Genomic DNA, 21,909 nt, shown 5'->3' on the forward strand with positions numbered 1-21,909 from the left:
TAAAATACAAAAAAACACAACATTACATGAACTCAACTTTTGACTCAGACATGTAAAAAAACAATAGAATAATTGGATCAGCTTTGTCCTTTTCCTACAATACAACCACAGCTCATTTTAGTTTGAACCTGCCTCCATTTTTTTCCCACAGTAATCTCCTCATAGGCCCTTTAGCCTGAAGAGCCTATTTCCTCTTTCACTATCAGAGGATTTCCTCCAATCACAGTGGCTTAGTGTTGCCTCTTTGTTGTGCTGTGCTGTACTTGCTGCGTGTATATGTATGTTGCAACAATCTCTATGAGACAGAGGAGCATAATGCTGCTGGAAGGAGGTCAGCGACCACCCAGGGGCAGGGGGGGCATCATATGAGGCAGTCTGGTGACATGGCAACTAGTCTAAAGCCCATGCATCACTATACCACCTACAGTGGATTATAATGTTTGACAGCAAAAGACTAGATTATACAACACAATAGGCACGGATGATCCATCATAGCTGCCTTTTATAAGAAAAATGCAGTATGTATGTCAGTGTGAGGCTGAGGATTTGACTTCCAAGACCCTGTTTTCTTATGTAAATAATGTTTTGAATCTACAAAATTTGTCAGATTGAAGAAATTCTACAAAAACCTCCAGCTTTTTAGTTTATAATTCGGTTCTCTTATGAATGAGATTTTAGCAGTTTTTTTGCTGCTATGTCAACACCTTGCTTGTAATTGGTCATGTGTTTTTTTTCAAAATTTAGTTGTATTTTCTACTATTTTGAGCACAGGGTGTGTTTCATAAGGTAATGTTTTCGGTGTAGTTTATGGGTCCTCTTTGCCACTTTTTTCTCTCATTATCTTGTTCCAGCACTGCCGCTGACCTCGCAATGCTGCTTTCTAGTTTCTCAGCTGATGCAGTGTGCCAGCATGGGGCTTCTCTTCCCAGCGACAGAAGCCCGCTTTTTGGCAGCGGTTCACGTGAGGTGACCAGCCCCCCCTCCCTCCCTCTCACCCTCCCCTCCCCTTCCGCCCCCGCCAGGCTCGGCGCTTGCTATCCTGCCTCGTTGAGACAGCTCCACTGAGGCTTGCAAGATCAGCTGCCGTGCGAGCCCAGCTGAGGCTTCCGGGCACTCACGTTGCTAGATTTCATTTGTGAGTGAGCGTTTGACCTCAGGAATGAGTAGACATCCGCATGCTCATGCACGCAAACGCATACATAGTTACAAGCACACGGGTGCGCACGGATGAGCAGCATACAAACACACAGACCTCTTTAAACACACAGCTTGCCCATGTTGTCTGCCGCACACACACTCACCTGTTCCCCTGCCTTTCCTCCTTCCCTCTCTTTCACCCCATTCGCCAGCCTCCGCTCGCTCCCCGGCACCCCTTCGTGTCGCTCCTGCCAACCTGCTCCTAAAACATGTAACCTACACTCAGTACCCCTCGCTCCGCCGCCGCGGGCCCTGACAGGCCGTGCGGTAATGCTTAGTGGCACAGGCTCGCCTATCCTCCATCCTCCACCATCGCCGCAGCAGTTCTGCAGATTGCTATTTGCTGACATTGGGAATGAGATTAAAGGCAGGGGTTAGGAAAGAGGCATTCAGAGATTGAAATGCAGCGATGACAGCTATTTCTCTCGTCATCCTAAGGCAACCGAAGGCCACAGCATTGTCAGGCTGCACGGAGGGCAATCTGAGGCAACAAAGTAGATTAACCTAGAGGGGGACGAGATGAAACAGCGCACAAATCGTGGCCTCTGGCAGTTCAGTGGCTGGCAGTTACACTCCTAATGTGTTCGACAGTCTTATTTTCTGCTGTTAACCACTCACTGACCTATTGTTTATGTCTTTAATTAAGTGTGAAGAAGTTATCACAACTTTGTACCTTTATTTGGCGCACCTTTTTAAGGCTGTCACAATACATTAATGCAGTATTTGGGTGGAAGCCCAATAAAAATGTGAAGTAGAGCAGGATAATTAGTTGTAGCCACATTTCTATAGAGAGGTGAAGCCTCTCGGCCTCTGTTGGACCACCATGGGACCTAACTTTGGAAAAAATATGAAAAGCAGTCAATGGCGAGAGAAACATATTTTTTTTTGTTCCTGTTTGAATTGAACCATGAATTATGCGTATGATGTTTGTCATATTAAAAGTTAGTTTTACAAGTCAAGAAAGCCGACATTTGTCGTAAAACTGTTTAAATATAAGAGCTTGATTCTGCTGGGTGTGGCTGCATCTTGTTACAGCTGCACCACGTCCACCGGAGCTGATTGTGGCCGTTCTTCACTGCTGCGGCACGTCCCAGAAGTGGCTCACAGCTTTGCTCCGCTTTAAATACGTGTCAAGTCTGTTTTTGACAGAGCAGATCTAGCAGGCAGGAAGTCACACACAGAAACACCAGAGACAATAAAGTCAGTTTTCAAAATAAAACCGCCAGTGCATCATGAAAACAGACAAAAAAGAAATTTTTTAACTTTCGTACCCTACTGATCCATGGAAGCAGCACAAAAAACAAGGAAAAGGCACTAAATCAACAAAATCTGAGCAAGTCAGCATAATCAGGCAGGCAAAATGTTCAGCTGCTGAAACGCATCTGAAACACTGCCGGACTACACATCAAAAAGTCATGAGTTTCTCTCTCCAAAAGCTAGCAAACCCTAACCCTAACTAGCTAAGTAGATAACATAACAATGGACAGTGATATTGTTGTCGTATTGCATATTGTGCGAGGTGAGAGATGTCGAGCAGTTTCACACAAAACTAAACTACAACAAACCTACAAAAGCTGCAGCTTTCTTGTCTTGTAAAATGATCTTTTCATTTGACAAACATTATATGTGGCTTCCTGACACAATTCATCTAGGAACAAAAAATGATTTGTCTCTCATTGTTAACTACTGTTCATATTTTCACTCATGGGGACACCAGAAAGGGAGGAGCTTCACCTCTCTATTAGTTCTTTTTTAATTCATTCCTTTTAGCATTGTTGTGTTGTTAATATTGAAACACAACATGTTCAGCAGTTGAATGTGTTTTGTGTTTTTACCACCATATCTATCGGATATTTTAATCCAAGCACAAAACTTTAGTTGAAGTCCCAAAATGGATTTTGTGGTTCTTTTATTAGTTTTGGATACGAGCTACAGTTGCTGGCTTTGCCTTTGGGCTTTGCAAGGGTTGCACCAGCAGAATTGTATTCTTTAGTAACATAGAGTGAAAAGTTTGGTCTCCCACAAAAAAGTTCCTTGCGATCCTTCTTTACATGCACGATCTTTGATTTCTGACGATGTAAGATCAAATTGAGCTGCAAGTGTGCTCCCTCTCTGCCTTTCATGCTGCTTCAATATCACGGCGTGAAAAAACAAAGAAGGCAAAGACTGAGGGAAATCTGAAGCGTTCTGCCACTCAACATCCCCCATTCCCAAACAACAGCGTCTCACTGCCACTACAAATACATTAGAAATCAATTATTTATGGAACAGAGTCAGGGCCTCTTTAATCTTTTCCTTTTATCCAATTAAATTGTCTAACCATTCTAAGCCTCTATAGCTCACAGGGAATGTGCTTCTTTAAAAAAAGAAAAGAAGAAAAGATTTTCTCTTCAGTCCTTCTTTTGACTTTCGATGTAACAGAGAAGAGACACTTCTGAGGCTTGAAGAATGAAAGGAAAGAAAGTGAGTAAAGTGTAAATGAACTCCCCCTCCCGCCCCGTCACCATTGCACTGGTTCTACAGGAACTATTTGAAGTTTTGATATTAAGACTCTGGTTCCATTCCCCGTGCAAAGGGACGCTGGGGAGCAGGGAGGCCTTTCATGATTCCTTTATGCCCAGCTGAAATAGTTCGAAAGTATTTGCGATCATCTCCACAGGGGTAAATACGATGTTGCTTCAATTGCTGTCCTGTATTATTCAAGAAGTCAATTGAAGTAGTGTCTGAAAATTGAAAATGCTTACTTCCGACGCAGACGTGTGAAATTATTGATGTGAAGCATTGTAAAACACTCCGCACTTCTCTCTATTATCATACAGTAAGACTGTTAAAGAAGAAAAGTTCCAGACTCACTCAGAAGATTTCTACATTTCTACACTTTGTGGAATCATTTTCTCACCAAACGATGAAAGACGTTACAGGGGAAGGATGCTTTAGAGCCAAATGTCTTGTCGTATAATTAATGAAACACAAGGACTCAGAAATTCTTTCAGCTCAAGTGGGTAACTAAAAAACTTAAATTAGTTGACAACAATTTGGATAATCGATCGATCATTTAAGTTGTTAATGAAGCAGAAATTACAAAAATTCTCCAGTTCGCCATGTTTGATGTCAGTGTAAATTGATTAGGTTTGAGTTTTTGGACTAAGGGTCAGTCAAAACAAGCCTTTTCTAGATGTCACTTTGGGCTAATGGGAATTGTAATGAGCTCTGACATTTTACAGACAAACAATGACTCAGTTAATAAAAAAAAAAGTAGTACAAAGAGCTTAAATGATTTATCAATTAATTAGTCATAAGTCAATTGACAGAAAATTAATCAGGAACAATTTTCAATAATCAAAATGCTCAAATAGGGCACCCCAGTAATATCAGTTGGTACAGCATGCGGTTTAAATTTCTCAGATGAGTTTTTCTTGGTGTCCTTTCAGAGGAAGCTGAATATCTTGAGGTCTTGTCACACAGACAAAGCAAGCAACATAAAGACTTCACCTTAGACTCTTGGAAACTGTAATGGGCATTTTCAGTCTTTTCTTACATTTAATAGATTAATCATTGATCAAGAAAATAATGATCATGTTAATCGATTCTAAAAAAAAAAAAACAACTAATAATTAAGTTATGGGTATTAGGTGCCGCCTAATTTATACAACTTTAATCATGAATCTTCTAACTTTCCACACAATGTTAAACAGATGGACCTTTGGCCAATCACACATGACAGTAATGACTGTAATTTACCTCATATCCTGGAGGCTATCACCCGCTCTGAAACAGTAGAGAATTCTGAAACAGTTAGTTGATTAATCAATCAATTGATTGAGAGAAAATTAATCTGCAATTTTGAGATTAAAGGACCAATGTGTAGAATTTAGTGGCATCCAGTGGGGAAATAGCAAATTGTGTCCAACTCGCCTGGCAAGCATGTAGGAGAAACTTCAGTAGCCATGAAACTCACAAAAACCACGTGAGACTGTATCTAGAGCCAGCGTTTGGTTTGTCAATTCTGGTCTCCTGTAGAAACGTGGTGTAACATGGCTGACTCCGTGGAAGGTCTTTGTAGACTAAAACGGCTCAAACTGAGGTTACAAAAACACAGTGAATCTTATTTTCAGGTGTTTATACACTAATGAAAACATACTTATAAATATTATATTCCATTTCTGCCAATAGATCCACCTACATGTTACACACCTTACCTTTAATAATGACACCAATGGATAATAAAAAATTATTTTCAGCCCTAGTTTATAAAGCCACTTCCATCACAGTTTTAATCATGAGTCCTATAACAGTCCACTCAATCACCAGACTGAACTTTGGCCAATCACACATAACAGTAATGAATGTAATTTACTTTTTTGGACTGTCGGTCAGGAAGAACAAGCTGTTTTAATAAGTTAACTTGGAGTTTGGGAGTTTATAATCTAGTCCAAATGGTTAATCAATTAATTGATTATGAGAATAATCATTAGTAGCAGCCTTAATAGAAATCGTGCCAGTTTCATTTTGTAGCCTCAAACACTTATTATTGAATTGGCTCCCAATCTGGGGTCTGACAAAAATCACAGGGGGTCCCCAAAGTTTTGTGTGCTCTGAAGATGTCAAAATTAGATTTGTTAACTACAACAAAACATATACAAAACCCTATAAACAGACTATTTAAAAAAAATACATTTTTGTCCTCACTCACTACTACAGTACTGTAGTAGGCTGCTTGATAGACCAAACCTGTGTGAGCTCTAAAGCTCTGTGATAATGAATCAGTATTATTCTTTGTGTGTGTGTGTAAAAGCCGACTTTTGTTGGATTGTTAAAAAGAAAATATGTGAAGCTTGTACTAGAAAAGAGACATTTACCAAAGGTAAAGGTTAAGAATGGAAATAATTATAATTATTAAAATCTGACAGTAAAGTTTTGGAATGAATAATTATTTTTCTAGTGTGTGTGCGGATTGGGGGAGCTTTTCTTAGATACAAGTACTGGGGGTGTCGGCTTAATAGAAAAAATGCTGGACTGAATTAGTCCTTTTCATTTTAGGTCATATTTCTATTAATAACAATAATAATAAAAAAGCATACAGTAGTTTCAGGGCCAACTGTAAACAGCCTTGGTTCTGCTGCTCTTTGTTCCATGATCATGTGAATTCATGTGTGGGCCGCTGATGTGTGCACACAGCACGTCACGACATGTCTGCGGGTATGCATACAGTATATGATACATGTGTCTGTGTTTGTATATGTACTCGTCTACATGTGTGGCATGTCTGGCGCAAAGAATTTTTTTTTCATTGTGTGTGCGTGTGCGTGCGTGTGTGTGTACTGTACACACAGTCGCGCACAAATAGCTCCTGAGGGCCCTCGCGATCACAGACTGCCAAAAGGAAAAGGATTTCCGAGAGGTTTCCTTCTCGCTATTTAAAGTGGGAGCCCTGTGGGACATGTTTGGCATTCTCATCCACTCACTGAAGATGGCCTGTGATCTGAAGCCACTAACAGGCTCAGCATGCTCCGTCTCTGTCTCTCGCTCACTCCCTCTCCCTTTCTCTTTCCCTCTGGCTCTCTGAAGTGATTACCCTGCTTGTGATTCCACTGACACCCACATGTCCCCCCGAGACGTGCCTTCACTAGTTTGTTTAATCTGCCTCCCTGTACAGTAGGTAACGCAGCCATAATTGAGGTGTGGATAGAGCTGTGGGAACAGATGAAACCGATAGCAGGTTTTATGAAAACTTGTCTGCGCCATAAGTCGACCTGGATGACAGCAGTCGCTAAATTAACATCTAAAATGTTGCTGTGATAAAAATTCAAAATGTTAACATCTAATAGTCTTCAACAACAATTTGTCAGTGCTTTGTCTCTTAATGTGTCCCCAGTCAATAAACAATGAATGCCGCATTAAAAGAGCAAAAATATCAGCGTTTCAATAAGGATTTCAAAATGTTGCTGGAAAAGTTGTGGATCCAGACATTCGTTAAACAACTTTTCTCAGTTTCCACTGAGGCTGACAATAAGATAATGAGTTATCTGAGATTAGAATACCATTAGCGGGCCTCGCAGTCAAGCAGATATTTGATCTCAACAACATATGACTTCCGAAAGTTCTGCTGATACCTGAGACAGATTCAGCTTTACACTCTGTTTGAATTTTTTGATATGAAAACAGAAAGTGGAACTGTGAAAATGCAAGCATCAGATACTCTATCTCCCCCGGTTAGTGTCTCGCCTCTGTCTGTAACACGCTTGAACTGCTCCGTTCAGAACATACAGAGTGTCAATCATCGCCCAAATCAGCCTTTAGATGAAGCAAAAAATGAAAAGGAACAAAAAATGATCTATACAACTGAACTTGAATTAATTAAATATACTGTATCATGCTTCCTCTGAGAGATTGCATCTGTCCTCAGATGTGTAAAAAATAAAACGTTTTGAGATATCTTTTTAAACCCTATTATTGTAAGATACCAGTAATTAAATTGACAGTGTTATTAATTGGGTTGAAGATAACTTGCATTGAGTCGAGGACATCTTAAACTCAATTAAAGATATCTCCAACTCAATTAAAGATATCCAAATGCCATGTCCCGCAATATGCAATCAGGCTCTTTCTGGCGCAATAATATCAGTTCACTTGTGCCCCCTTTTTACAAAGACTTGGTTGTACTTCTAAAGTTTTCTTTTTATCATTTAAAGCCTGATTTTTTTTTTTTTTTTAAAAGATGTCATCCATGTCACACTTTGGTGATGTGTATAGTTTCTTTAATGTCACATAATTATAGTATTTAATCCTCCCTTATCCAGTGTTTGAAATAGAAATGAAGATTAGCACTTCTGACATCAGGAAATGGAGCATTTAAAGGGATAGCTTCACATTTTTGGAAGAAGGTAATATGAGAGTTGATGCATTTGCAGCGACTCAGCCTACAGTGAGTGTGGATCCTGTGGTTGAACAGATCCCGGCAAACCGGCTGCCTCTCAGACAGAAATGAAAAGTAATAAAAGGAGGCAGGTAGCAAAAACATCAGTGACCGCAACACAACACTCAAATCTAAAATTTCACCCTTTTAGTGTGTCATCTCTGATCCACAGTTCTAGTACTAAAACAACTGATTATTCTGCAGAAAGTTAATCAGCAACTGAGTTGATAGTCATTTAGGCTTTGGTGTATTTATCAAGCAAAAATACTAAACATCTCAAATGTAAATATTTTCTGTTTTTCCTGTCTTGTTATTGTAGTTATAAATTAAATACATTTGGGTTTCTGACCGCTGATCAGACAAATCAGGTAATTTGAAGATATCAACATGGGCTTCCAGGATCTTGTTATCATCATTTTCTATAATTATTCCACATGTTCTAGATTAAAATTAATAATTTGAGTGAAAAAGGAAAACCTGGAAAAGACTCCCAAACATGCTGAGAATAAAAAGTCCAGATTTATGAGGATATATTCTCAGATTACGTCAGAAATTGGATAGAATATTCATAAGTATGTCTCCATTGCTGTATAATCACCTGAAAATAAAATCTGTTGTGTTTTTATTGCCTTACAACACACCTATTCAATTACTTTTCTCAAAGGAGGATTTGAAAACAATAAAGAGCCGAGAGGCCGGATGTTGACATTTCCTATGTCTGACCTGTTAAGTGAGGAATTTAATCTGCAAAACAATGCACCTTTTTATTTTTTTCTCCACTGTATTAGTTTTCACAATTGTAAAAGAAATATTCTGTACAAAAGGACAGAAAAAAACATTGCTCATAACCAATCAATGGGCGAATTACCCTCTCTCTCATTTGGAAAAAAAAAAAAATCATGTATACTTTTTACTTTACTTCTTTCATATTTGATCAAAGGTTTGATTGATTGAGGTTGTTTTTGTGCCAGATTTGGCCCACAGTCCACCAACTGAATATGCCTGCATAGACTGAGCCATGTTATCTACGGAGGGGCCACATCCTCTTCCATGGAGGCCGCCATGTTGCACCGCCATATTTCTATAGTAGCCCAGAAAGGACACACCAAACTCTGGCTGTAGATCTTTTTCACAAGTTTTGCCACCACCATAGGTTCTCCTGCGTGTTTGGAAGGGGAGGGTAAGGTAGCAGCATTCATTTGGTTGCAATTACAGCCTTCCCGGTAGATACCGCTGAATGCTACACACAGTAAAGGAAATTATAGGTTTATGTGAGGACCTGCAGATTTAATCATTTCAGCTTTGTTTCCTGGTATTTGCATCCCTTTTGGCATGGTGAATACAATGTTCATGAACCTCAGCCGCCATTGCTGAGGAGAAAAGGCCAGCCAGAGCTGTCAAATTAATCCAGAATTTACCCAGAATTTGATTTAAACATTTCTGCCTCCTGCCTAATAATAATAATAGGCATATTTTGTTGAGGCGTATACTTACATTATCCCAAATCTTTCGAACAATGGTCAAACTCAGGGAAATCCGTAATTTATGCGAGATAACGGTGTGTTTTATGCTGGCTGCTAGTTGTTAAAATTTCCAGGGAAACACAGGATGCATTGGAAACATCAGAGTGTCAGATTTTCATCAGCTAACAGGATGTTTCACAGTGAAAATAATGACTCCCATGATCACGCACTACCTCACTTTGTCATCCAACTATGTCATTTGTAATCGTTGTATCTTTTACTCAAGGAGCCAGATGTGTTAAACACAGCTGATGATTGTTTGTACTGACGATTTGTCTGAGTCATAATACGCAAATTCTGAGTCACTGTTTAAGAAGAAAAGAATGGGTCATTTGCTACCAGAACCAGGGGCATGCAAAGTAGCTTCTTTCACAACATTATGTAAAAAATAATTATTATTTTCAGACTTAGTTGATTCTCCCATCTCCTACATTCTGATTTATTTGTGTCACGAATCTGTTCAAAAACAAAATAGTTCTGGGATAATAGATCTTTGGCCTGGAATGGATTATTCTTATCATTTTAAGAAAATGTTAGAAATACAGTATGTATTTCTTGGCAAAGCTGACTTCTTTTGACCTGGCTGCGTCTGAGATGTTGTATCACTGTTCTAGAAGTGCTGCCCACTGTAGGATGCTTCCTATCAGCTGTTTAATGTAATCAGAATGTCTGCCAGTGTTTGGAAACAGAGTCAGACTTTACAGCTCTCCAGCATTACAGTACATATGATTGAATCATTTGGGTTGATCTTGATAGTCTTGTAAATGTTTTCAGTAAGTGTGACTGTTAGTTTCCTGATGGATTTTATCCAGCCTTAAATATTTGTGTATTTCTGATGAATCTGTTCTCAGCCTCCCCTCCTCTTCCTCTCCCCAGGGCGCTGTGCCAGCTGTGGAGAGAACGTAGTGGGTGAAGGCACAGGCTGCACTGCCATGGACCAGGTCTTCCATGTCGACTGCTTCGTCTGCATGACCTGCAGCACCAAGCTGCGTGGCAAGCCTTTCTTCGCTGTGGAGAAGAAGGCGTACTGTGAGCCTTGCTATATTGTGAGTAACTTCTTTTTTTCCTGCACTCCACCTGCCTCACTGCCTGATTTGTTGCCTCACTCTGGTTATTTATGTGTCCGTGTTTCAAAAGTGCACATTATGATATCAGGGGTGGGCACATTGGTAGTTCTGTGACTGGAATGTTCAGATATTTTCACTTCAAGCAACCACATTTCAATTCATCAAAGCCCGGCAAGCTGCCACCTCTCACTATGCACATCTTCATTTCCTCTTTTTCTCTGGCTTTGTTTTGTTTTTGGTCACTCGATGAAACTGTCTTTATCTGAAAGTGATTTCTTGCAGTTACACAGCTTTCACTGACAAGTAGGAGTGCATAGACATGAGAAGATGCTGGAAACAAAGTAACTAACAAGGTTAGTCTGTTAAAGACACAGTATGGAATTTCTGCGGCTAGGAGTTTCTCAATCAAAATAATTACAAAAAACAGCATTTGTCATCTTGAAGTGGTGTGGGATCATGGGAGTTGTTTGTCTTAATTTTTAAACAGAACTTGTAGCAAACAGCAATGAATAATTGTGCTCCATCACAAATGAGCAATACAGACATTATGAAACAACAGAGTGGCTAGCCAGCTGGTTCCTTCTTTCCTCACTCTCTGACATATCATCTTTTGTTTCCCATCGTTCTACGGAAGTTACAGCAGCTAGAAGGCATAAAGAGGATGTGACGCCACTGCCAGGCAACCAAGTGAAATGCACCTTTACTTTGAACAAAGTTTTGTGTTTCAGTGGGTTTGAGAATAGTTTGAAACATTTGGGATGATTAAAAGAGACAGAACAACCAAATATAAAAATACACATTTTTCCCTGGCCTGTAGCGCTGTTTATCCATCTTGATTTTTTTGGTATGAGCTGCAGAGTTGTGGAGATATGTGGTGCTTAAATCACTCAAAGAATCAGTCTGAAATATTCAAAGCCAGTGTCTCTTTCCAAAAATCAGGATCCAGTTACTCAAAATAATCAGTAGACCTTGTTGTGAGCAGTTACATGTATGTGTACTTTCTAGTTCCTGTAGATTCTACTGCAGAAAGAAAGTACATGAAACTGCTGACAACAAAGTCTGTGGAATATCTTGAGTTATTGGGTCATGATTTCTGGAAAGAGACACTTGTTTTGAATTTTTTTTTTTTTTTTTTTTTTTTCTTTTGGTGCTTTGAGCATCACAAGCTGAGTCCCATTATATCAGAGAGAAGTCAGACATCTCTACAGCTGATGTCTCCAGAACCCTGCAACTCACACCAAAAATATCTTCATGGATAAATAGCACTGCAGGGCAGGGGAAAAATATGTATTTTTGATTTTGAGGTGAACTCTCCCTTTAAGTACACAACTCGACAAAGTATATGATAATAATTATAGCTGTTTTTAGACATTGGGAACATTACATAGTATGCATTTAAGTGTTCAGTGTTTTGTGATTGATATCAGCTCTTTGAAGGGTTTCGAAGACCAAATACTAGTAGCTCAGTAGCAGCAGGTGTTAGCCAGCTAGCTAACAGCTTACTGCTGACACAGTTAGAAATAACTTCTGTTTAAAGCTGCACTAATCCATATTTCTGTGTTAACAATGGGTCTAATTCCATGTATAATATGAACAATGTCACTTACCACAAACTTATCAAACTTATCACAGTTTCTCTCAGCTCTACAACTCTCAACTTTTTTTCATCTTTCAGTTAATCTTTTTAGTTTTATGGCACGTAGCTTTACTGTTTTGTTTTACCCTCACCACTCTCGCCAACCTTGTTTCCTCGCAGCTGTTCCCAGCCCTGAAAAACCCACTGTTGAGAAGCTGCCCAACACTAAATGTCAGCCAGACAAAGTTAGCAATTAGTCGGTGAACATGCTGGAACATTTAGCAGCTATAGAGTCAGATATTTTTCTCTGAAGATAGTGGAGTGAATATTGGACTTATACTTAGACTTAGATTTAGACTCTAAAAGCATGCTAATGTTGCTCTGTGTCTGTAGAATGTGTCAGTGTGGTGTTTACAGGTTGTTATACTGTCACCAAGAAGCAAAAAAATCAATTAATGTAGGTTTTAGACACTTGAAATTTCCAGTTATGTTGTTGCCTGTTGTTGACAGTGATAGTAAAGCTAATTAATAATAGTTGCTAAGAAATGAATTAGCGTAGCTTCATATTTAACCTTATTAATGAGCAGCAAATACACAAGACTGGCCCTGAACTTTTTGTAGTCCGGGACAACCTGAGAGATTATTATTTTGTTCTCCCTCAATGATGAATCAGAGATGCATTCATTGTCTTTTTATAATAGAGGATTTCCAGATATCTCTTCCTTGGTAAATTAGAAGATAATTGTATTGTTCTCACTTGCACATCATTCAGTGAGATGATGCATAACTATCTGGATTTACAGCTGATAAGCAGTCAGATATGGTTTAACTACACTTAGTTATTAAAAGAGTGTCAAAATCATGTTAGATTGTAACATGGCGTTAACTCTTTTTGTGGATTAGATAATACAGAAGATTCTGTCTTGCCTGTTTCCTCATTTTTACTTTTCTAAATAACTCTTCTGATCAGATGTTGACCAGACTGAAGAACTGACTGACAGTGGGATATCCCAGAAGACTTTCTAAGTTATTTTTATTTTGGGATGTTTTTGTTCCTTCTTACAAAACTCTGACCCGTTTTCCTGTCGCTGCATTGCGAAACACACATAAAAGTGTTTCTTTGCACAATATTGTCAGGAAAGACGTCATCTTGCAAGACCACAAGGAAATCATTTTGAAGAAGTGTTTCCCTCATTCAGTTTCATTAGAATAGGGTTCAGTTTTGTCAGTCCAGTTGCTGCATATGACAGGGTCGAAGTTTCTTTGTGTCAGCAATATCATGGGTAAGTTTGAGGGTCATTCCTGGAAGCTGTGACAGGAAGGAGCTGTGCAATGCATGGAGCCGTTACAGTGGAAATTTTTTTGGCAGTAGCTTTCAACTTTCATTTTTATTTTATTTCAAAGTAAATGTTTCATTATGGGAAACTTTTAAAACTTCTATGATGCAGAGGTTTTCCAGATATTAATGAAGCCAATAAGGAAAATATCAACATTAAAGGAGAACTCCACAGATTTCAGTCTATTTACAGGTCGGGGTTGGGTGATATGTTGAATGAAAATTTGAAACATAATTAAAATTTTCCAACCGGCTACCACCTAGGTCAGCCCACCAACCAGCAATTGTTAATATATTCACGCAGGTGTGTGCCACATAAATAAATAAATGAATACATTTTTAAAATCTGGTTCTTTGATAGAACAGAATAAAACACACCAAAACCATCTCAGTTAGTCTTTCCACTCTTCCGACAATCTCCAGCTCTGGTTTGGTCAAATTAAATCCTGAATTCACCCTGTTTGAAAATATTCTGGCTCTACAGGCTGATTTCCTCTCACTTACTCATCCTCTGGCTCAGTCGGCATGTACTGTGTGTCCTGAATGAGAATATGTCACTGAGCAGCGGCTCTCATTCTACTGACCATTGTGTCAAATAGTGCAGCTCAAAGGGCTTCACAATATCAAAAAAAATCTGTATAGAAGAGTCAATATAAAACAGTGCAGGATAAAAAAAATACAGTGCAAAATAAAAACAGAACAATATCACAACACTAAGGACATAAAAAAAACCCTAGAAATGAGTTTAGAGGTGTCCCTGAAAACTGTCTATGGAAGTTACTTGTCTGTTATCCAGATGAAGCATGTTCCAAATCCTTGGTGCACAGCTACTGAATGCTGCATCACCAAACTTTAGCAGACTTGCACCAGATGATGTGACGGAGCGACGTGGAACGTACTCGGACAGGCAGTCTGACTTGTAGGAAGGTGCTGGACCATTAAGAGCTTTGAAAACAAGTAAAAGAGTGGAGTGATGTCATCTCTTTTCCAGGTTCTGGTTAGAATTCTTGCTGCAGAGTTTTGGGCGAGCTGCAGCCGATCAACAGTTTGTTTGTTTATTTTTTAACTCAGAATGAAGTGTATTGCAATAAGCTAAACATGAGAATATAAAGGTGTGAGTCAGTTTCTTTGCATCCTCCAGGGAAACGTAGGATCTGATCCTTGCTGTTTCTCAAATGATAGAAGGCTACCTTTGCAACGTTGCTAACTCTCAAAATTGAGGTCAGAATCAAATGTAACGCCTAGGTTTTTCACTTTCAGTTTGGCAAAATAAAATTACAAAAATCAAAAAAAACACTTGTCCAATCGCCCAGCTCTATTACAGGTGTTGAGGAGCACTAATACATATATGAAAAAAGCTGTAGAAAGCCTTTTAAACTGTCTAAAATGATGTCACTCGAGGCAGCATTGGTTGGGTCTGAAGACTACAAGTTTGGAATAAAAAAAAAAAATCTGAAGGATCTGGAGTTGGAGAGAAGTGAGCTCATCTCTGCAGCCCCACTCCTCATCTCTGCTCTGTTGTAAGGATGTGAGGATACATCAGTGGAGCACAAGTCTTAATTCCAGTCCTGCAGCTTGTTTACGGTAAAAGTCTGGGTTTTTTTCTACAGACCCCCAGAGGCAGATTGGAGCCACACTAAAACAAATGTTGTCAGGTAGTTATTTCCCCACAAAACACAAAACATTCCACTTTCCACATTGTAGACTTTTAAAGGGAGATGATTGGACCTGTACCAGTATGAACGCAGCTTGCGGTTTGCTAGTTAATGAGGTTAGGGCTTTGCCTTGGGTGTATAGGGCATTAAGTATTTTGATGACAACTCCTGACATATACATTATCTGATCTTTAGAAAACATCTTGAAATAATGATGATTATTTGTCCTGAAGAAATAATTTAGAACTCACACTGATTTTGTTTATTCTTTGGCCAGGCATATATTAATTCATATTTACAGTTTCCCTTCACATCACTTGCAGGAAATGGCTTGATATGCACTTTACCAGTAAAGTCTCGAAGTTGAGCTAAATGACGCTTAAACCAGTGGCAGTCCATCTCCTAAATCACCCCTTTTCAGAGGCACTCACTGTGATTGTAGTTGTCTTGTCTGGAAGTTCTCCAACTCTGATACATGCGCTAAAGAGGAACGGGATAATTTAAGAACTTTATTTATGCATTTCATCAGCATAAATGTTCTTCTGGCACAAGATCAAAAGGATGGGGGAAATCTGAATTTCTTAATGAAAGTAATTTCTTCTTCTTTTATTCCCATCCTCAGGGTCATACGCCTCTGTACGATTAGAGAATGAACGTGAGAGTTGAGTCTCTGAAGAGAAATGTCATATCCCAGAGAGAAAGAGGGAAACTTGAAGTTAGCCTCCAAGTCAGTCAGTCTAGGAATCTCTAAGAGCAGACGAGCATTAATCAAACACTGTGAATTTGTTTTTTGACTGTAGATTCTCAAACTGTTCTCCCTCTACAACTTGCCTCGTTATATATTAAACCATTATTAACCCTCTGTTTCCCATCTTAAAGAGGAACTCAGTGATTTAGTGTCACACTCACTTAAGGTTGGGAAACCTATAAGAGATGGAATTTATGAACTTATTCACTGTAATATTATGTTGCAACTTAAATGTTGACATTTCCTGATCTCGCAACAATTTGGGGAAATACAGTAACTCTCTTTCTTGCCCTTGTCTTTGTCTTGAGTTAAATGGAAGATTGATCCCACTTTCATGTCTGTACCTACAGCTTACATGTAGTTAGCTTAGCTTAGCATAAAGATTAGAAGCAAGAGGAAACAGATAGCCTCCCTCTGTCCAAAGTCTAAAAAAACAAAGAAAAGAATTACCAAAATCAAAGCAGCAGAGGCTGAGATGTTCTGACTTTTTCTTGGATGAAGAGGTCAAGTAGCTGAAAACACTCATAACCTGCGATCAGTTTGATAAATAATGCATAGAATTGGTTATTTCTTCCTAAAACATACATATACACATTTACAGATTTCCCCACAAAGTTCCAGATGATGCAGGATGACATAAGCTACTTTAACTCATTTAATTTAACACAGTAGATTCACATTAGTTTAGTCAGATTATTATTATTATGCGTTTTAACTCATTGGCAATTCATTTTAAATTTATCTATTTTTTTATATTCCATATGTTATGTACTTTAAGTGTGAAATAGATTAGAACTCCCTCTGGCAGTGTGCTACATCTGGTGTAGAATACCTCACAGGTATCACAGGTGCCTGAGGAAACTCGCTGTGTGTAGAATCTGTTTAACAGTATGCAAAAATCTATTAATCCCTTTGCCAGGAATTGCAGGAATACATTTTGCACGCCACGCTGATTGCCATCCAATAAAGTTTTCTGCCATGTATCAAAGTAGGCGATCAGCAGCCCCCTTATCAAGGCTGAGACTTTACATATTCTGTGGAACAATACTGGTATTTGTATTAACAAGATCCATCTCTTCCGCTGGGTGATTTGCCTCATTCAAACTGTTTGTCTAGATATCATTAAATCCTTTCAGTAATGTGCAGGAACCCAGCCACATCTGTTATCGTCACCTGTCTACTTCCTGATTTTACCACCTGCTATCTCTCCGTCTAACCAACCTCAGTCACACCACTGGACCGGGAATGGCAGGGCAGCAGTCGGCCTTTGTCCTCGGCGCTTCCCTGGCTTGGCTCCACAGAGGACTAATCGCTGCGTATTTGAATGCACAATGATGTTGATAAACTCTACAGACGCTCAATTAATGTCTCGTTTTGCATGGAGCGCTTCGTAATCATGTTAATGTGACAGCACTGGGTCGTCATTGTGTCTCTCTTTTTCTCCCTTGTCTGATGTGTCTCAGCCTGAGGTGTCCCACAGCTTTCCCCATTCCATGTTTGCACACATGATAAGACTTAATGTACGAGTGTGCGTGCAAACAGCACCCAGCGAGCCGTCCATCATTGTTACTGAGAGACGGCAGTTTGGAGTTTTAGTGCCACTAAGTGTTTTCCAAGAAAGCTCTCATGTGAAACATTTTCCAGCAGATTCAAAGTATTGCTGACTGAATGTTTTCTGCAAACTGGAACAAATTAATCAAAGGGCATCTGGAAATTCACAAATAGGAGAGAACCCAGTGGGGCTGCACGATATTACAACAGTATTTTCCAAAACAGCAAAGCATTTTAACTAGGTCTCTCATAATTAGGGATCCAATTATGTAATCAGATCTATGGTAACACTTATAGTATATGTTTTGATGTGTTGACCCAACACCTGAGGAGCTAACCCCTTCAGCCATCTTTCAGTTAAATGTTCATCAAGGTGCAGAAAGTTGAAGGTTTGGGGCTTTTTTTAGATCTCTGAAGGATGCCACCACAGGCAAAGCTGGCTGGGAGCAGGGATATAAGATGTAATACATTTAAGAAGAGTGCTCCACTTTGGAGGAAAATGGCGTAATTTGAAAGGCCAAGAGTACACTCAACGTGTCAGCCTTTGTGTGAACACAGCAGCAGCACACTGAGTCATGTGTGGTGAGTACGTCCAGGTATGTGGCGAGTGTTACACGCTGTGGTTTGTAAAGTATTTGCTGCATTTTCACTTGGGCCATTTTCTGTAGTTGTTATGACAGAAATAGTTCTAACATTTTCATGAAATCAGACCCTGTTTTTGATATTCGTTTTGATTGTTGTTTTTTCAGCGACAGCTATTCAGTGTATTTACATTCTCAGTTTCCCTCTCTATAGAGTGCTTTTCATTGTTATGGAGTCCGCCTTTCCCACGCTGGATTTGTGAGAGGGATTCACAGGAAACAATGCTTTATGTAATCCAGTGTTAATGTTTGAGGCTGACATCAATGAGATAAAATTATAATGTTGACTCTGCTAACACCATATCAGAGCTGAAGTGTAATTAAAGCTATAACATGTAACATTTCGGCATTAACATCTAAAATCGCTTGACATTTGTTATATATTTTCTTGAGTTGTGTACTTAGATTATCCCAAATGTTTTGAACAATGGTCAAACCCAGAGAAACCTGTAATTTATTCAAGATACGGTGTGTGTCTTACTACTTACATCAGAAAGTGAGGAGGAAAGTTGTCAAATGTTACTAAACAAATTGTGATCAAGACTTTGATAAATTACCTCATCCCTGACATGATCTCTGCCTGAGTCATGTCAGATAGATTTTCATCAGCTATGGTAGTCTTTTTAATAATAATAATGGTGAACACAACAACCCCCATGATCCCACGCTGCTTGATGACATCATCAAACTACATCTTTTGTTATCGTTTTTATGTGAGGGCGGTCCCTAGCAGCAGAACTCGCGCACTGTGGCTTAAAGCTACTGCTAATGCAAACACTTCCTACTGCTACTAGTTTAATTAAGAGCATCAAACTGCCAAAACAGCGTGGCCTTCAGCAGTCACAGTGTATTTGTCACCAAAGTTAGCACTGACCGCCATCTTTTATCAAGATTTTGCGGTGGAACAGTCTATAGCAACCACAGTGAGCTGATGATGAAGAGTGACAGGTGACAAGCTGCAATTCCATGAAACCCTACTTTACTTTTACCTGCTGTTGTGTGAAAAACTACCTGTGATGGATGCAAGATGAAATGAAAAATGCCTTTTCTAACCCTTTTAGATCACATCCCCTGTCATAATGTGTACCTTTTTAACAATATATGCAAAAAAACAACAAAACTCTATTGTATTCTTATCTCTCTTATTCTTTGCGTGCTTCTGTAGGCTTGAACCAATCAATCTTTAACTTTTAGCTGCACAGAATTATGGTCATTCAAATCAAATTCCTCCTGACGTTATGTCCGGCCTGTCTGTCGTGTTCCACTCAAAAATATGTCACAGCACAGAAGATAGATACTCTCACAATGCTGTTTCACCTGTACTTTAGAGCAACATAGTTCCAGGTACACCAATTCTTCTGTTGTATTCATGACAAAGTAGTTGCTCAAGGAGTGTTTTTTGAATCAGTGCGCTTACTGTTACCAAGAGAAACCACTGGTGTGACCAAATCAACCAGCTGAAACCCTGAGAATTATAACTTTAACATGGCGATTCATGGAAACTCTTTCTTATATTCACCTAACTAAAATGAACTACGACAGCATTTAAAGACTAATTTAGAAAAAATACAAATTTGAGACATTTCACATCAAGAACCAGTGCAGCAAATGATTTCATTATGTTCCAGCAGTCATAATAACCTTCTAGAGAGTTCAAGCCTAAATATTCTTAGTCAGTGGGATTATACTGCGTAAGTCACCACATCAATTTGAAACTGTACTCTTAGATATGAATAGTAATTTCATATCTCCTTTCACTTTAGTAAGTCTGCTTCTAACCAGACAGCATATTAGTTAACAGAGCTGAGAGCAACAAGGACTCTTCCTCTATCTGAGAGCTCAGCAGGTCATTGAAGAAGTTCAGCAGTGGGATTCGGTGTTACTTAGGTTAATTGCTTACACAGGGCACCATGCCCACTGTTCTGAAGTCCATTCTATGCCATCTATATCTGCCTTGTTACTGTTTCTTCAAAAAAAAATCTGCTGCATTCCCACAGCCAGGTTTTAGCCCAGGTAATTTACTTTAAAACAGCTGCTTAGCTGCCCTTTGCTTCTGGTTCTGTGCTGGTAAACAGATCTATTCAGTCTGCTTAACTGACACCAGTGAATGGTAAAAGGGTTGCACACAATGTTCAGTTCCCTGTTTGAGGCAGATTCACATCCCCTCTTTCCTGTTTATACTACCAATTCCCATGAATATAGATCATCCAAAGTGCAGCCAGTTTAAGTGTACTGTAATGAGACTGATGTAAGTAACACAAGGTCATACCAGGAGCAGAGCTTCATATTGAAAGAGCAGTAATAAAGAGATAGGGATTTGCCCACACAAAAACCTTAATCTATTTCTGCCTCTTTTGACAGAGTTTCAGAGACCACCAAGGTCATGGACGCCAAGTTGCTTGAATGTAATTACGTTCATTATCTGGTGTTGTACTACGGCCCTGTTATTTAAAATAAATGGGCTTTGGTCTCATTGGCTACACTCTCCCAAAGATTTTCCATTCTGCTATTGTAAAGGAATAGCTGCACACAGCAGCCCTGACCTGCCAGTCACCAGGAAACGTTGATGATTGACTGATGAGCTTTTACCCTCTGTGTCTGTTTGTCTGTCTTGGAAAGTGGTGATGTCAGCCTCGCTGGTCGCCCATTCATGTTACCTTTGTTATGGCTTAGCTTTTTTGTGTAATTAATTTTCTCATGTAGACCCACTTTTTTTTTCAGCAAAAACTCTTGCATCAATCAAAAGCACCTTTTCTCTGGGGCTCAATTTACCAATCCAAATGGAGAATAAAACTAAATACACAAATTTGTCAGATAAATATAAGTTATTGTAACAAATATTTAACCAAAGTACCAACAAAGTAAAACTGTATTTTGTTTTCTCTAAATCAGTGTTGTATTTTCAAGAATAAGAAAATAATTTCCCTCATCTTTGAAACATGCAAATTAGACTCTTTTTAAGAGAAAATAACCCACATTTTCAGGCTTCTCATGTAATTTCTAAACGTATAAATTGTTTCATTTTAATGACTCTACTTCTAAGTATGTAAAGGAAGCCTGGGAAGAAGAAATGCATGATGCCCACATGCACATGTTTTGTGCACATGTTAATACAATTTAAACTAATTCATGGCTTATTTTGGGAATATCCTATGTTATTTTCATTTTAGTCTAATGGTTTGGACTTGTTTTCCAATGTATATAAAGAGCCATACTTCCCACAGAGACTTGGCGCGTCATGCTCATATATAATCAGTTATAATGATGGAACATTCCTAGCCAATAACACTGATTCCCAAAGAGAAGAAAACAACTATTCTACCTTGTTTCCAAAGATAGTTACAAGAATTTTATTTCTGTCATGCATGTGGGTAAACTTCAACTGTCAATCTATGCTGGAAAAATCCAGGCCACCTTTTCTCCAATATGTTGAGGCATCAACACATTTATCATTACGAACAAAGCACGTTATTATAATGCCTTATTAGAAATATAGAATGTATGTCATGCAAATACAGCAGTCAGCACCAGTTATTTGCATCAGTGATAAATCTGATTTTTTTTGGACTGAATATTTTTGGCCGATTAATCACTTAAATAATTAATGACTTATCAAAATAGTGACATTGGCGATCAGTTTCTGATTATTTAATCACCTTAAGGCTTATTTACATTAAATGTTAGATACTAAGGCAGATA

At 38.9% G+C, this 21,909-nt stretch overlaps 1 protein-coding gene across 3 annotated transcripts in view; it reads left to right on the forward strand.

Annotated features, from left to right (window-relative positions):
* The window catches only part of lpp (LIM domain containing preferred translocation partner in lipoma), a 189,790-nt gene that overhangs the window by 149,291 nt on the left and 18,590 nt on the right, over positions 1-21,909 (forward strand). For all 3 annotated transcript variants that reach the window (XM_084722644.1, XM_084722645.1, XM_084722646.1), the window contains one exon: positions 10,513-10,682. In XM_084722644.1, coding sequence (XP_084578770.1) covers positions 10,513-10,682 — 170 coding nt within the window. The remainder of the gene's footprint in view (positions 1-10,512; positions 10,683-21,909) is intronic.

This window comes from Lutjanus erythropterus, chromosome 7 (genome assembly GCF_056507025.1).
Source record: "Lutjanus erythropterus isolate fLutEry1 chromosome 7, fLutEry1.hap2, whole genome shotgun sequence".
NCBI lineage: Eukaryota > Metazoa > Chordata > Actinopteri > Lutjaniformes > Lutjanidae > Lutjanus > Lutjanus erythropterus.